The 17,152-nt window shown below is 35.1% G+C and overlaps 2 protein-coding genes across 2 annotated transcripts; one reads left to right on the forward strand and one right to left on the reverse strand.

Moving 5' to 3' along the window:
- Window positions 1–518: 518 nt before the first annotated feature.
- On the reverse strand, window positions 519–4,365 carry LOC106710659. The gene has a single exon (XM_045679773.1). It carries the CDS (start codon window positions 4,182–4,184, stop codon window positions 519–521), a length of 3,666 nt encoding a protein of 1,221 aa, XP_045535729.1. The 5' UTR covers window positions 4,185–4,365.
- A 215-nt stretch (window positions 4,366–4,580) lies between these two features.
- LOC106713366 (exocyst complex component 6) lies at window positions 4,581–13,368 on the forward strand. The gene is made up of 16 exons (XM_045679658.1): window positions 4,581–4,754; window positions 4,969–5,118; window positions 5,371–5,476; window positions 5,639–5,777; window positions 6,109–6,289; window positions 6,959–7,034; window positions 7,182–7,317; window positions 7,816–8,109; window positions 8,660–8,795; window positions 8,959–9,044; window positions 9,689–9,899; window positions 10,901–10,993; window positions 11,482–11,596; window positions 11,667–11,763; window positions 11,920–12,120; window positions 13,105–13,368. Exons 1-16 carry the CDS (start codon window positions 4,734–4,736, stop codon window positions 13,343–13,345), a joined length of 2,283 nt encoding a protein of 760 aa, XP_045535614.1. The 5' UTR covers window positions 4,581–4,733; the 3' UTR covers window positions 13,346–13,368.
- Window positions 13,369–17,152: the final 3,784 nt, after the last annotated feature.

Here is a 17,152-nt window from a genome sequence, read left to right on the forward strand (position 1 = left end):
GGAATAAAGAACTTGTATTTCCCGGTATTTTCTCAAGATTTTATTGGACAAAATAAAATCATGCTACTGCGGTTTAGACTATCAACGCATGAGTGAAATAATATAAATTCTCAAATTTTGCATCATGATAGAAATTATCGTACAATCTGCGTACGATAATAATATGCTATCGTACATCGTATGTAGGCACAAAATTATCGTATGTGTACGATAATTATCGTACGGTTCCGAACGCTGGTACCAATATTCAATGAAAGTCCATCTCTAGTAACGTTACTTGTCTCGTGATAATGTATTACCACTATTTTTAGTTTATCTTACTTTATAGACTTTCCTCAACATACACTGAAATAAGACAAAACCTTTAAAGAATATAAGGTTTTAATAAGCTAAAATTAACAGTTATATCTTTTGGTTACATTACATACATTGACAAAGACACTAACAAAAACTGATTGACAATGACATTAGCTTATGGCTGATAGTTTCAAGTAAAAAGTTTACATCATTCTCCCGCACTATTTTAAAACATAATCTTTTAAAAATTCTGGTGTTTTACGGACGCGGTCAGATCTACGAAGTGTTGGCTCCGACGGTGGTGATGATGGTAACTCGGTCTCTAGCTCTCTGCTATTATCAAGTTCCACAGGTCCCGTTTCATTAGATGAAGGAATCTCCAAGTTTTGGTCCTCTGTTTCCGGAAGTGGTTCTGCGACATTATGATATTCAGTAGTGTGTTCATTATCTATTCGCAGATCTACCCCTTCTGAACCCAATGGTGCTAGATGACGATTCGACACCGTTGTTTCTCGGCCATCTGGGAACCGAATGTATGAAAAATCAGGATTACTGTGTATCAATTCAACCTCTTCTACTAATGGCTGATATTTATTTGTACGATTAAATTTCTTTATCAAGACTTGTCCAGAATTTGTAAGCCACGATGGAACAGAAGTGCCGTTAGTAGATCTTCGTGGGTGTCTAAACATTCTTTCATGTGGAGTGCAATTTATGGCTGTACAAAGTAATGATCGAATTGAATGTAAGGCTTGTGGTAATACTTGCTCCCAATTTTCTACCGAAAGATTCTTCGTCTTCAGCGCCAAAAGAATCGTTCTCCAAAGTGTAGAATTCAATTTTTCTACTTGACCGTTACCTTGAGGGTTATAAGCTGTAGTTCTACTAGTGGCAATACCTCGAACATGTAAAAATTCCTGTACTTCGGCAGAAAGAAACGCAGTTCCGCGATCTGAATGTACGTAAGAAGGCATGCCGAATATCATGAACAAGTTGTTAAGGTGTTTGATCACTGTTTTCGAGCTTACATCTGAGCATGGGAAAGCAAACGGGAATCGTGAAAATTCGTCAATTACGGTAAGTATGAATTTGTTATTATTGTTTGTTGGAACTGGTCCTTTAAAATCTATGCTAAGGCGTTCAAAAGCAGCCGTCGCTTTAACAAGTTTTCTCTGGTCATCAAAGGTATTTCGGTAGAATCTAGGTTTTACTTCAGAGCAGGTTCGACATGATTTTGTCATTGTTCTGATTTCTTCAATGGAATACGGTAGGTTTTTAGAGCGAACCCAGTGAAACATTCTCGTTACTCCTGGATGACAAAGAGCCTCATGCAGCGAGAAAAGTTTTGCAGTACGTGTTTCTACAGTGGCACAAATTCGGGATAGTGCATCAGCAGCATAGTTCTCTTTCCCCGGTCTGTATATAATATCGTATTTGAAAGCAGCAAGTTCCAGTCGCCATCTTTGAATCTTTTCATTCTTTATCTTACTTGAATGTTTCATATTAAACATAAAAGAAACCGAGCGTTGATCAGTTACCAACTTAAAGTGTCTACCAATAAGGAAATGTCTCCATTTCTTCAAAGATTCAACGATCGCGTAGGCTTCTTTCTCTATAGCTGAATGGTTTCGTTCGCTTTGAGTCAAAGTTCTCGAGAAGAATGCTACAGGTCTACAATCTTGCGCGAGTACCGCCGCAATAGAATGGTCGGATGCGTCAGTTTCGACTGTAAAAGGTATTTTTTCATTAATTGCATGTATAGAAGACTTTGCGATATCATTTTTCAGGCCTTCGAAACATTTAATTTGCTCGCTTGTGAGCGGAAAATTTGTCGTATTAGCAAGTGAGTGGATCCGTTCAGAAAAGTTTGGAATCCACTTAGAATAATGTGCGAACATGCCGAGTGTCCTTCTTAAGGTCGGTAAATCGCTTGGTGGAGGCAAATTAATCAGTGGCTTGAGTCGCTCACTGTCAGGTTTGATTATGTGGTTTTGAATATTATAGCCTAGAATATTTATTGACTCTTGAGAAAATTTACATTTTTGTATATTCAGTGTTAAACCGTATTTCTTTGCGGCATTCACAAAACTTTCTAAGTTATGATCGTGTTCTTCAAGAGTACGGCCACAAATAGTTATATCATCAAGATACGCATATGTGTTTTGAAGCTTCTCTTTTCTTATAATCCAATCGATTGTTCGTTGGAAGCTCGAAACACCATTTGTTACTCCAAAAGGAATACGCCTGAATTGGTACAAATTTCCCAGCGCTTCAAAAGCGGTAAATTTCCTTTCTTCGGGTAGTATAGGTACTTGATGATATGCGCTTTTCAGGTCTATTAGGCTGAAAAATGTATTCTTTGCCACTTTCGAAACTAAGTCCTCAATGTTTGGTAAAGGGTACGCGTCGAGTTCCGTGAAACGATTAATTGTCTGAGAGTAATCAATCACAAGGCGTTTTCTATGAGTTTTGCTTTTTGTTATTAGGACTTGGGCCCTCCATGGTGATTTACTTTCTTCAATCACCCCTTCTGCTATAAGATTTCTGATCTCCTCTGTAATAAATTCACTATCCTCTTTGCTGTGCCTTCGAGATTTAATAGCAATAGGTTTACAGTTGGGAGATACATTCGCAAAAAGCGGTACAGCTGGTACTGATGCTTCAGCCACGTTACATACTTGAAGTGGATGTTTTGGTCCACCGAAAGAGAACTCTAGCGATGAATGTTCTTCGAGGACGTCATGGCCGATAATGATGTCAGCACAAAGATTTTTCACGATAAGAAGATTCACGTTATCATATGTATGATTTCCGATTTTCAGAGTTTGCAAAGTTTGACCTTCTACTTGTGAAGTATGATTAAGAGAGGCCATAGAAATAGTCTGATTGCAGGATTTTCTTTTGAACCCGTATAGTCTTGCAAAACTGTCATTTATAAAACTGATGGAGCTACCGGTGTCGAGAAGTGCTTCTGCTCTTATTCCTCGAATATAAGCGGGTACAGTAGCTTTACGTAATGAAGAAGGTGATGCTGCAGTGATACAAGCGGAAAGATCTTCAGTCCTTTCTACCATAGAATTTATAGGTTTAGAAGAGCTTCTGCAAACAATGGCAATGTGCCCCTTCTTGTTGCAGAGCTGACAAGTCTTTTCAAATGCAGGGCAGTTCTTACCAGGATGTATTTGTCCCCCACAAAAGAAACATTTTCGACGTCGAGGATTATTAACAGAAGAGCAGGTCTCGTCGTGCTTAGTTTGTGGTTTTGGACAGTCTAATGTTGGTTCTTTTGGGGAAACAACATTTAAAGACAGAGTATTGAAGCTTTGGGAGTTGATTTCTGCAGTTTCGAGAGAGAGTGCTTGGTTGTAAGCTTGATCAAGTGTTAGAGTTAAGTTTTCTAAAAGCCTTTGTCTGATTTTATGCGATGATATGCCGGATATGAAAGCATCACGCACGCTATCGTTTTTGTTTGTTTCTGCATCAACAGTCGCAAAGTCACAATCTTTTGAAAGTAGTTTCAAAGCTTGTAAATATGTATCAATACTTTCTTCTGGTCGTTGTTTCCTAGTTGCTAACATGTGTCTAGCAAAAATCAGATTTTTTGGTTTTACATACAGTTTTTGCAGAATAGTGATCGCTTCTTCGTAGTTCGTAGCTTCGCTTATATATGTATAGATATTTGGTGATATATGATTTACTAAAAGCTGAAACTTTATGCAGTCCCATTTTTCTGGCGGAGGAACCGACTGTGCATCTGTTTCTGGAGCGGTCGGTTTCTGCACGGAAATGAAGCTTTCGAAAGTCTTACGCCAGTGTATCCAAGCTCTCGTACCAGAGCTATCTGACGGGTCGATATCAAACCTTTCAGGGCGAAGATATTTGTCCATGTTGCTTTATTTTAGCTTATTAAATTGAAATAAGACAAAACCTTTAAAGAATATAAGGTTTTAATAAGCTAAAATTAACAGTTATATCTTTTGGTTACATTACATACATTGACAAAGACACTAACAAAAACTGATTGACAATGACATTAGCTTATGGCTGATAGTTTCAAGTAAAAAGTTTACATCATACACTTTGAATAAGTATAAGAGAAGACATTGATCCTACGGAAGACTTAACAATAAGAAGAGGGACAAAGTAGAATAGAAAGAAGAATTGACAAGCAGGATTATTTTCTCCAAGAAAAATTCTTACTATTGGAAAAAGTGTCAGCTGTCAAAATAGTTTTAGTCTTTGTTGGTTCAACCTGTGACAGTTACTGTCATTGCTACTGTCAAGAAAGTAAAGTTTTAGGTCGTTGATATTTATAGTTTTTGATTAAAAAAAAACAATACATATCAATAAATCAGGCTTATATTTAATTTACTGTTATGTAAATAGTGTACGGAGTACGGAGATCTTCATTTTATTTGCTTTAAAAATCACCTGAAATGACTAACGCTACTATTCAGGTAATGTTTCTAATACAACACCCACAAATATTTTAAATTTCTGCTTTATTATACAAAAACTTGTGAACAAAAGTAAAATAAAGTCATTATTATTGTTACTAAGTTATATACATTCTTACTAATGTTTAAAACTTTCAAGTCTAGTATTATTTGAAGTATGCTTAGTTACCAATGTACCTATTTGTTTTATTTGTTAAATATCCGCATGTGATAGGAGATAGAAGGTATAGATGACTACTGGGGCCCGGCGTTCCGGTCAGTGTACGAAGGGGAAGGTGGTCACGAAGCGTTTCTACAGCAATTGGATGAAAGAATTAAACAGCATGACAAGGAGATTGAGAAATTGTGCAATTTCTATTATCAGGTAAAGACTTTTGTCCATACATGACTTTAGACCAATTTATTTGCTTGAAGAAATAGTTATCTATAGAAATTCTCATAAGTGGTGAACTTTAATTAATTTCTATGCCCCCCATTTTTTGGGCCCATTCTCGCCCCCTCCTAGGTTTCAAATGCCCCCAAGGGGGCTTTATCGCCCACTTTGAGAAACGCTGCTCTAGAGTGTAATAAAATGTACATTAAATAAATAAAAAGATTAAAACATTTATAATTCCAGGGTTTCATAGATTCAATACGTGAGTTGTTACAAGTGAGGTCTCACGCTGAAGAGCTGCATGCAGAGATATCTAATGTTGACTCTAATGTTAAAGAGACAACTGATAGTAAGTTTTGTAAATTTTTGTGACTAAATCTGTTAACATGCATTTTATAATTAATCACATATTTTACTATTAAATGAATATGTTACGATGTACTTCTTTTACGAAATCATTTGATCAAAAACAATGGGATGGATAATTATTTTTTTCGTCTTATATTTTTAGGTCTTTGCTCAAGAGCAGAGGAACTAATAAGGGCCCGTAGAGTTGAGCTGAATATAGCAGCTACAATTGAAAAGATGGAACTTTGTCTACCACTACTCACTACATATTCCAAATTAAAGACACAAGTTGATGCTAAGAGGTGATAATCAACTTATAATTGATCTTATAATATTTATAACAAACATGACTAATTAATACATGCCTCTTATCTATCTAATATCTCAGAGTCATGCTAAACTCAGAATCCTACGCTATGGGACTGCCTTAGCATTCAATCTTACTAATATTATAAATGTGAATGTTTAGATCAGAGGTGTCAAACTCAATTTTGCAAAGGGCCATATATTAAATTTTGAATTCATATTTATAATGTTTTTTTTAATATCGCGCGAACGGAGTCGCGGGTGACAGCTAGTTAAGGACTTTGTATTTGTTTTGTGAGTTATGTTATACTTTTTTATAATCACCAGGTACTACCCGGCTTTGAAAACTTTAGAACAACTAGAGCATGTATTGTTACCCCGTGTGGGACCGTATAAATGGTGTTCTCAGATATCAGCAGATATACCGAGACTCAGACAAGCAATTCAAGATGCATCTATGGCTGATTTGAGAGATTTCTTAGAGAACATACGTAAGCTAAGTCCACAGGTATGTAATAGTGTTTATATTCTATACTAGCTTTTACCCGCGACTTCGTCCGCGCGGAATAAAAAAAAAGCACACAAGATAAAAAAGTCCTATGTCCGTCTCCTAGTTCTAAGCTACCTCCCCATCAATTTTCAGCTAAATCAGTTCGACGGATCTTGAGTTATAAATAGTGTAACTAACACGACTTTCTTTTATATATATAGAAAGTTTTTTGTACTTTTTTTTAATGATCAAGTCTTTTGTTTTTGTATGATACATAATTTACAGTGGATCTTTCACAAATATTTGTGACAATTGCCTTTTTATTATATGAAAATTAGTATGAGATTTTTGGTGTACCCCCATTGCGCCCGATAGGTGTGCTGCATACATTTTAATTCAAAGTTTGTCAACGCTACGACTTAGGTTCCTTTAGGAAGCGAGTGTATCACCATCTCAAAGGTCAGCAACGCATCTGCGATTACTTTGGTATTGCAGATTTCAATGGGCGTCGATAAACACCTTGGTGTCCCCGCTGCTAGTTTCTCTTATAAAAAAAAAGACGATATGATGGCGGTTGTCACAAATATCAGTGCTAGGTGTACAGAACTGATGTTATACATTTTGTTCAGGCGACTAAAGTGTGGTAGACATTGTTTTTGCATTCAAGAATTTTAAATTTTATTTTAGGTTGGTGCAATGGCATTAAAACAAACTCAAGATATGCTCGGAAGAAGTTTAGAAAATATTGTTAAAAATAAAAAAGGTAAATGTACTAATTTGTTTTATTTGAAAAAAAAAAATAGTGCCTATTATTTCTTAATTTCTTAATAGTGATTTTCGAGAAAGTTTTTATTCTGTGAAAATATAATTTTTTTTAATACTTTGATTTTATTTTGATATTTTGTTACAGAAATGATGGGTGGGTTAGGGAAAGACAATATTGGTCCGCAATGTCCGCATGAACTAGTGGACTTCAGTCCTTTACATAGATGTCTTCATATACATAGCGTTCTTGGAGCTAAGAATGATTTCATTCAATACTACAGGTGAGCTATTTTATGAGAAATATTAGCTGTTGTCCACACTAAAAAAAAACTAATAGGTAACCTATGTTCTTTCAGGTTATGTTCTACATCTATGCCAAATTTCATAGAGATCCGTTGAGTGATTCTGTAACATACATCCATCCATCAATCCATCTAAACAATCGCATTTATAATATTAATAAGAAGTAAATTAGTTAGATTTTTTTGAATTACAGAGTTACATATTATGTTATTTCATATTAGGCCTACTTATCCATAACTTAGTGTAGGCTCCAAACTCCTCAGTGGGGACTATAGTGAGCTGATGATGATGATATTATGTTCAATTTTAATATATTAATTTATAGTGAGTTGAACAATAACTTAGATCACTTATAAATGAAGAAATATGAAGAAAAATATACATAAAGATCTCAATTGACTGTCAAGTTCTTCCAGATGAATTGACACACTAATGAATGAATGAATGAATCGTTCACATTCAATTTCTTATTTCAGAGCACAACGTAAACAGCAAGCTCGATTAGTTCTAATCCCGGCTGTAGGCAACTTGCACGACTCAATTCAAGGAATGAAAAGTTACTTAAGTGCTGTTCTAGGTTTCTTCATATTAGAGGAACATTTGTTAACCACCGGAGCTGGTCTGGTCTCCAAAGACTGGTTATTAGATACATGGAGCATGTCTGTTAGTAAAGTGGCGTCTACATTGAGAACTAATACGTCACTTATCACTGATCCAACTCTAATGTTGAGTATCAAACATCAAATAATGTTGTTTATTAATACTCTCAAGTAAGTATTCATAGTTAAAGTTACCTAATTATTATGTAAAGAATGTTTTTCTCTCGTTCCCTCTCTCTCTCGTTCTCTCTCTCTTTCTCTCTAATTCTCATTGTAAAAGTAGAGATACCAATATTTTGTACTGTTACTTTAGGTGTTTGTCTCATTCTTTGATACTATACCGCTTTGGTTTGACTCTTTTATTTGTAGTTGATTTGTTTGACGAATAAATTGATCAAATTTGTCAATTATTTTTTATATATAACTAGCTGTCGCCCGCGACTCCGTCCAAGCGCAGTTAAAAAAAAAAAAACTAAATGGGAGGAGGGGGTGTATGAAAAATAGATGTTGGCCGATTCTCAGACCTACTGAATATGCTCACAAAATTTCCTGAGAATCAGTCAAGCCGTTTCGGAGGAGTACGGGAACGAACCCCGTGACACGAGAATTTTATATATAAGATTATGTTTTAAAAAAGAGAGATTTCTAACCTTTACAGAGTTATGTTGAATTTGTAGAGTTTACATAATTGATTGTTGTATTGAGATGAGGTATACTGCAGATGCTACGGGTTGCCTCCGGAGCCGCTGCCGCCGGTGCTGCAGGAGATGGCGGAGCACTACACGGAGGTGCTGATGCAGCGCTGGGTCGGAGTCTTCAGGGATATCCTCGATAATGCCGCCTTCCTGCCTATTGAGGTACGACGCTCTAATAGTTTGATTCTTAAGAGTACGAATTATCTTGTGGTCTTGGTTCGAATTTTGACATGCGTTATTGTTGTGAATGTTTTTTTATGTTTTATCCTCTCATTCTTTTTTGTTTTTAATAAAAAAAAATCATAAACTATACCTGTCTTCATAGGTAGCGGATCAAGAGCAATACGATGGTGTTATGGACACATTTCCTTATGACGGAGATGAATTGGAAACTCAACCGTTTCCAAGAAAGTGAGTCTTCAACTCTCTATCATTAATAGTACTAGTAGTAACACATTCCACACTGTTACTATTTAATAATAAGCGTTATTCAAGTGGTTGAGGGTTCGATTCCCACTATTTGACTATTGTCGTAAACGGTAGCACAAATCTAGAACTTAGTTGGAATAATACGATAAATATTAGTAAGGTAACAAAAATTTGCTGATATTAAAAAAATGAACTCGCCAAACGAGTCGGTGGCACTGAAGGTGTTAACTAGTCATGGTAAACTAAAATTGATGACCTGCAGATCAGCTCACGTTTTGATCAATGAACCGGTTCGTAGATCAGCTCAATTAGTACCAGTATATAGTTATGATAAGCTTGTGGCTTGCTTGTAGTACATACATCAAGTCAGTGCTGATCTACACATTTCTAGTGTTTTTTTTTTTATTGAGAGAAAAAATGCCTTTGGACACCGTCAGACAAGGGTGCTACATATCCGATGTGTCAGGCTCATGCTTTTTGGTGTTCGTCTATCCTTACATGAGTCCCATACTGATTAAACTAACCCTCTCTATGGACTTTTTTGTTATTCCCACGGAACTACCTTCAATTATTCCTTCGACTGGTCTCGTCTTGTGCTAGTTAAGACGGTATATATCGGTTTCCAGGTTCCCATTCTCAACAGTAGTGCCTGCTGTATATGTACAAGTGAAAGAGTTCATCTACGCCTGGCTGAAGTACTCAGCAGGTCTAGGTCTGGGCGGCGGGAGACGCGCGGCTCAGGCGAGACACTCCGCCTCCTTACTGCTCAGCCGCTCCTTCACTGGATGTCTCTCTGCATTGTTCAGAAGACCATTGCCCTTGATGCAACTAGTCCAGGTACTGCGATAATGTGACCACAATAACGTGATACTTCAGTGATGACGTCATAGTACAACTGCGTATTATAATTGAATGATAAAAAAATAGGAGTGGATAGGATAGGAAATGAGTATATTAGAGAAAGTCTGAAAGTAGCACCAGTAGTAGAAAAATTGAGAAGTAAAAGGTATGGCAATGTTTTTTTTAGAGAGGGGGGGGGGGAGAATCGCATGAGGCAAGGAGAATGTGTGTAGTATGATTTAGAAGGGGGTGACAATCTAGATGACGGCAAATAAATTAATTTGGAGGATGGAAAAGGTCAGGGAGATGATGATGATGGTGAAATAAATTATACAAATTTTACTTAAGTAATGACTTTATTTCTGACTAGCTATCGTCCGCGACTCCGTCTGTACGGAATTAAAAAAAATCATAATAAGTAGCCTATGTGTTCTTTCAGACTATGTTCTAAATTTGTGCCAAATTTCATCAAGATCCGTTGAACTGTTCCAGAGATACCTTCAAACAAACATCCATCCATGCATCCATTTAAGTAATGTAAAGCGAGTGACCTGCAGTCAAACTGCGTAAGCAGTTTTGCGGGGCATGTAATATTTGAAAGTATAACTGTGTAAGTGTAAATTTTCCAAAAAAAAATAAAAAAAAATAAAATCTAAACATTCGTATCTTCTATATATATAAAAGAAAGTCATGTTAGTTACACTATAACTCAAGATCGGTCGAACTGATTTAGCTGAAAATTGATGGTGAGGTAGCTTAGAACTAGGAGACGGACATAGGAACTTTTTTATCGTGTGCATTTTTTTTTATTCCGCGCGGACGGAGTTGCGGGTAAAAGCTAGTTTATAATATTAGTAAGAAGTAAGATTGTATGGTAAAAAAAAGTTGAATCATATTGTATGCTTTTTTTACTATCATTTTAGGTTAGAAGTTTCAAAATTTATAATAATGTTATTTTTGTGGACTACGTTATATTATTTTTTTCATCTTTTTGACAGATTATAGTCGATACACAGTATCTGGAGGATGCTACATCTTTCCTCTACGAGTTTATTAGTAACATAACTGGCTCTGAACTGGTCACAACACAGGTAAATTTAAAGTTATTACTATGTAAAAATAATGTAAATCTAAGTATTACATGTAACTTAATAGAAAAGGGATAAACACTGCACTTTAACTTATTTAACATTTTCTTTAGCAGTCGTTTAGTATAGATTTCTCGCACTAAATCCATATTAAGTCTCTCCTTAGTGACTTACAGTAAGTCCCCAGATGTTATATAAAAAAACCAACGTGTTTTTATTTATTTATTTAATATTAGGCAGACATCATATTATGTGAAAGATAATAAAAAAAATATTATAGTCTAAATTTTTTTTATTAGTCTAATTTTATTTTATTATAGCCTATTTTTTTTATTAAAGTCTACATTTTTTTATTATAGACTATATTTTTTATTATAGCCTATTTTTTTATTATAGCCTATTTTTTTATTATAGCCTAATTTTTTTTATTGTAGTCTAAATTTTTTGGATTGTAAATTTTTAATTTGATTTAAGTTAAGATTATTGTGTAGGCGGCGGGCAGCATGTTCCAGGCGGCGCGTGATGATGCTGAGCAGCAGATCTGCAACAACCTGGAGAAGAAAGTAGACGAGTTCCTCGACCTTGAGAACTACGACTGGTTATTAGGTTAGTATACTAAAGACTAGCTAAAATATATATACAACGGGGTATTAACCAGTTTTTTTTTTTATAACAGTGGAACCGACCGGACAGGCTTCAGCATTCGTCACAGATATGCTGAGCTATTTGTCCGGCGTGCTTACATCCTTGGAACAGCTTCCGGAACGCGCCAGGTTTTTATTCACTCATTCATTCGTTCGTTCAATTTATTTTCAGCACAACTACTAACAATTGTAAAAAAATCCAAACCCACACTTTTATTGTAACTTTGTATATTGTACCCTGTTTAATATAAATAAATAAAAAAACGACTCGATAATCGTTTATAGAGTGGCCGCAGTTCGTGCAGCAACAAACCGTATAGCAACTCGTTTGCGTAACTTACTGATGGACCCCGCGGTGAAGCAGATCTCCTCCGGCGCCCTGTACCAGCTCGATCTGGATGTAATCCAGTGCGAGCAGTTTGCGGCCGGAGAGCCGGTACCAGGTCTTAAGGAAGGAGAATTACTTGAACACTTCTCCAGTCTAAGGTGAGCTTTGGGTTATATAGATGTTGTATCTCGTAATAGGTCAAGTTATATTGTATGTTAACAGACAAGTTGTCCATTTTAAGGTGAACCCTGAATTGAACTGGTATTAGATCTAGGTGTAGATCAAATTATATCGGTCAATGAATAGTCTAGTAATAAGGCTCAAAAAATATCGGTCTTTACTAGCTTCTAAGGTCTTTTTTAGCTACTATGTACTATTAGCCCGGGAGCCAGGTACATTTTCGGTCAATTATTTCCTCTCGAGCGAAACTTCGTAAAATGGATAAGGGACTTTTACTATGAATGATGAACTTATCAGCTGACGACTTTTCCCTTGACTTACAGCTAGCTGGTTTTTTTTTTTATTATTTACTGGAGTATTTTAACATTTCTCTGGTAAATTTTCATCAAGTTTCAGTAGGTCATAGATGCTGTTGCGGTACAGCTTTCTCTTGAAAGTGCCAGCAGTACCAGCTGACAAACTTTCCACTGAGATACAGCAAGCTGACACATTAATTTTCATTCATAGTAGCATATAAACAATCACCAGGTAAATTTTTAGTTGAGAGGAAATCATTGAAAAAAAAAATTTTTTTTTTCATCTTCAAGGAGCCAGCTGACGTATAATCCACCGTGTTATGGTCAGCTGACTATGTTTTTCTTTTAAAATACTACATAAACTATACTCTGAAAAAATTTTTTTCTCCATGCGTGGGAGGCTGCCACTGCCCACCCCACCCACGGAGTCGCAGCTGACGGTCGCCAGTATTCATAGTATAAGCCCCTAAGCATTTTACGAAGTTTCGATTGGGAGAGACTTGGTCATGAAAATCTGTCGCTGGCTCCCGGACCATATGTATTGTAATTAAGATCAATGTTCCACTAGTGTGACATGACAGCTATTTTTATGAGTAATCTTAGTGGAAAAAGTATCTAAATATTGTTATCTAATACTTCTACTAATGTGGCAACACATACCAACAGACAACTTCTGGACTTAATTACCGGATGGGATTGGTCATCATATCTTCACGACGTAGGCATAGAAGGGGGTAAATACGCGCTAGTCACGCCGCGTGATGCAGCCACGTTACTCGAGAAACTTAAAGAAGCAGAACAGAAGTCATCTGTCTTCTCCGTTCTAAAGAAGAACGAAAGAGACAGACGAAAGCTTCTCGACACCGTACTCAAACAATTGAAACAACTTCAGAATCAAGATGGTTGAAGTTTGAAAAAAAAACGTTGATTTTTTTTAACACATTCATTGCCAATGTTTGGAGTGTTCACTTTGATATAAAAATCATATTAGCTGATAATGTGTTAATATTTTACTAATTGTACGTTATAATTCAGTGAAAACAAATACAAATGCGCGGTCGCCATTTTGATATTTAGTCAGACTTTTGTAGATGAAATCCCAGAATGGAAAGTAATCTAACAATTTCGTTTTTTTTTCTTTTTTTTTAACATCAAATTTAAAAGTATTTCTTTTTGTAGGCCGTATTTAGTGCGATAATTTTAATTACTTATTAGCGATTATATTTATATTCTAGTGATTATTATTATTTATTATTTTAAATAAAAATAGAAATAAATCAAATAAAACTTCTAAATTGTTAAGACTAATTTTAGTGATCTTAAAGCATTTATATCTCGATTAAAAAACTATTTATTTAATAAATAAAATAATTCACAGATATTTGCATTTTTATTTGAAAATTGTGCATCCCTCACATTCTCCTTGAAACAAAAAGAGACAAACATATGTATCAATGCAAATGTCACTCACTGCATTCAAAACATCAAATTAATATTTTTAAGTGTCAAAGAATAAGTATTTTTACTGTAGGATAACGAAATAACTTCACTTATTATATACATACTAGCAGAGCTGGGCATTAACTCGTTAATCCGTTAATCGTTAATTAACGAAGTTAACATTTTGCTTAACGGATTAACTTTTAAGTTAACTTCAAAAAGTGTTAACGCTTTTGTTAACTTCCGTTAAACTCAACTTCCGTTAAAAAAGTCCGTTAATCGTTAAATTAGAAACTTGGAGACGTGCTGTCATTTTGTTTAAATTACGCGCCACGCCACGCTCGTAAGTTCAGCTATGTTGGGCGACTGTCGGCGACTCGAATGGTGAACGAACGAGTTGATAATTGATATATGTGAAGTTCGCGTGCAAGTGTGATGCATCTGAGCGTCCGGGAAAGTAGTGACCAACAGGAGAAAATAAAAAGGAGGTTCGAAATAGTATATTTCATTACGAGTAGTATATAAAAGCAAGAGAATGTAATAGCTCACATTCCGAACGCTCTTCGTCCCTGCAATACGCCACTTTTTGAGCAATTATATTAAAACACTTTTTTACTCGTGCTTTTTCTTTATCGTTTCCAAACTCGTGCCTTCTCTTTCCCAACTGTCAAAATAATGTCTATTATAAAGAAAAAACCAACCACGAAGTTTTTACAAAAAAAAAAATAATTGAAGTTTTTATGATTCATGCAAATATTTCTAAAAAGAAGCTCCTAATTTGTTACAATATCAGATTTAATGATTTGATTCAATGAATTAGGTTAGGTTTGACTTTATTTCATCTCATTAAATTTCATTTTCATTTCATATCAATAAAAATAATCTACTGAAGACTTGGCCTTTTGGGCATAGTTCCCTTTGCCTTCCCAGAATGGGTGAAGAAAACAAAAAATCTCTGTTTGTATTCTTTTACGGCTGGCGCCATTTTTAAAACATTTTAGTTAGTTGAGTTTATTGTGTTTTTATTATTTTATTAAATTGCTTCATTTTTTGGCAACTGTACAAAAAATATTTGTTTAATACATGTGACGGTTTCGTCATTGCAATTTGTTCCGATGGTCAACAGTAGACATTTGTCGGAACCGGCTTCCGGCACTAGTAATGAAATATACTATACTGCATTCATACTTGTCTCTAATACTAATGTGTTATAGAATGTATAATGAAATTAATATTTTAAACAAGTTTCGCCACAATAAGTGTGAAATTAGTATGTATAATTTTGGTATGGTTAACTGTTAACGATTAACTTTAACTTGCGTTAAATTTTCGAGAATTTAACGCTTTAACGATTAACGAAGTTAATTTTTTATTTAACGAATTAACGATTAACGAAGTTAACTTTTCGATTAACTGTGCCCACCTATGCATACTAGTTATCGCTCGCGACCCCTTTCGTGCGGTATTAGAAAAAACTTTGTAAGTGCCTATGTGTTCTCTCAGACTATACTCTACATCTGTGCCAAATTTCATCAAGATCCGTTGAAACGTTTTTTAAATTAAATAACTTCTAACAAACATCCATCTATACATCTAAAATTTCGCATATTAAGATTAAGATTTACACTCACATAAATTAAGTAAGTCTTTTATTGAAACGTCAAAAAAATGATTACTCAACTTTGTAATAAGTGGATCAATGCGTCAGATTATCGGAGCAGTGATCGTGAGTCGATTGGGAGACGAGGTCGACATTTGTGACCTTAGGTTAGGGTCAAATTGTCCGCCGATATAAATGTACCGCACGTGTGATACATGACTTTTAAAATTGCTGTCTCATGTGAGATAAAATACATGTGAATGTCTTAAATTGGTACGAATTAATTACTCTATATCACTAATCGTTGGTTTCTGAGACCAAATTTTCTGTATAAAATATATGGTCATCCCTGTCATTATCTTTGACAAAATAGAGATAACAATATGTTTTAAACGTGGATTTTGGCCTTAGAAACCCACGGTAATAGTATTTACTTTTTTATTTTTGTTTATTTCTTCACACTTGCCAGTGGTATTTTATTGTTAATAATAAAGTATATATAAAGTCATATAAAGAAAAAAGAAGTTATTGATATTGCAATTTTTTAGACTCTAGACTTAAGTCGTTATAAAATACTAGTTGTCACCCGCGACTCCGTCCGCGCGGAATTAAAAAAACGTAATAAGTGGCCTTAGTGTTTTTCCAGAATACGTTCTGCATCTGTGGCAAATTTCATCAAAATCCGTTGAGACGTTCCGGAGATACCTTCAAACAAACATCTATCCATCTAAACATTCGTATTTATAATATTAGTAAGCTTTGTACTTTTCGTACATTTGATAGTGTTTGCGACATTTTGTTTTGGCATTTGTTATTTAAGATTTGTCAAAGCATTATTATTATGAAAACGTATGGGAATGGGACATATAACAAACATTAGTCTTTCCAAACTGAATCTAGTTTGTATTTCGCAACAAGCACACACGTTGTCCCGCTTTATTAAGCCGTGTGTGTAAATGTTGAGAAATTGTGAATATTATCGTCTAGATTATAGATAGTCTGATTTAGGTCTAATAGACTAGACTAGTAAAGATATTGCGATTCCACTTATTTATTTATTTATTTATTTATAATACACGTTGTTATCCTTGGGATTAGAACAAAGTCCCACAAAACTATATCAAATAATTTGACTTGCATATTTAAATTATGTTACAATCGCTTTTATGTTCTTTATGTAGTATATTTTAGTAGAATTTGGTAATCATGTTTAACATATATTTTGTACTATATAAATTCTTATTTTGCGCGAGCTTTCTCGTGGATCTTCCTGACTGTAGCCATAAGCCGCCATATTTGAATCATGTAAATGTCAGGGGTGGTTAACTTGATTTGGCCAGAGGTCTACTGTTTACTAACGAAACCCTGTGCGATGTAAAAATTGCAAACTTCTTGAAATCTCAAATGAAACAACATAGTCCAGTACAATATTGTTGTATTATGTTAAAAGGCTAATCATAAAATGGACAATTAGTCTTAATTAATAATTACCTATTTATATTGTAGTAAGCGCAGTGCTCATGCGCATGCGCATCTGAGCATCTTCCGCTACGTTATGTTTTACATCGTACGGTTGGCCACCCCTGATATCGACAAAACCTCTCTTGAGTTGGAGTGGCTGGAGTGAGTCCATGTCCTATCCTCACCTCTCAACAAAAGTGGAACCATTTTCAT

This window comes from Papilio machaon, chromosome 10, assembly GCF_912999745.1.
Source record: "Papilio machaon chromosome 10, ilPapMach1.1, whole genome shotgun sequence".
Classification (NCBI taxonomy): Eukaryota; Metazoa; Arthropoda; class Insecta; order Lepidoptera; family Papilionidae; genus Papilio; species Papilio machaon.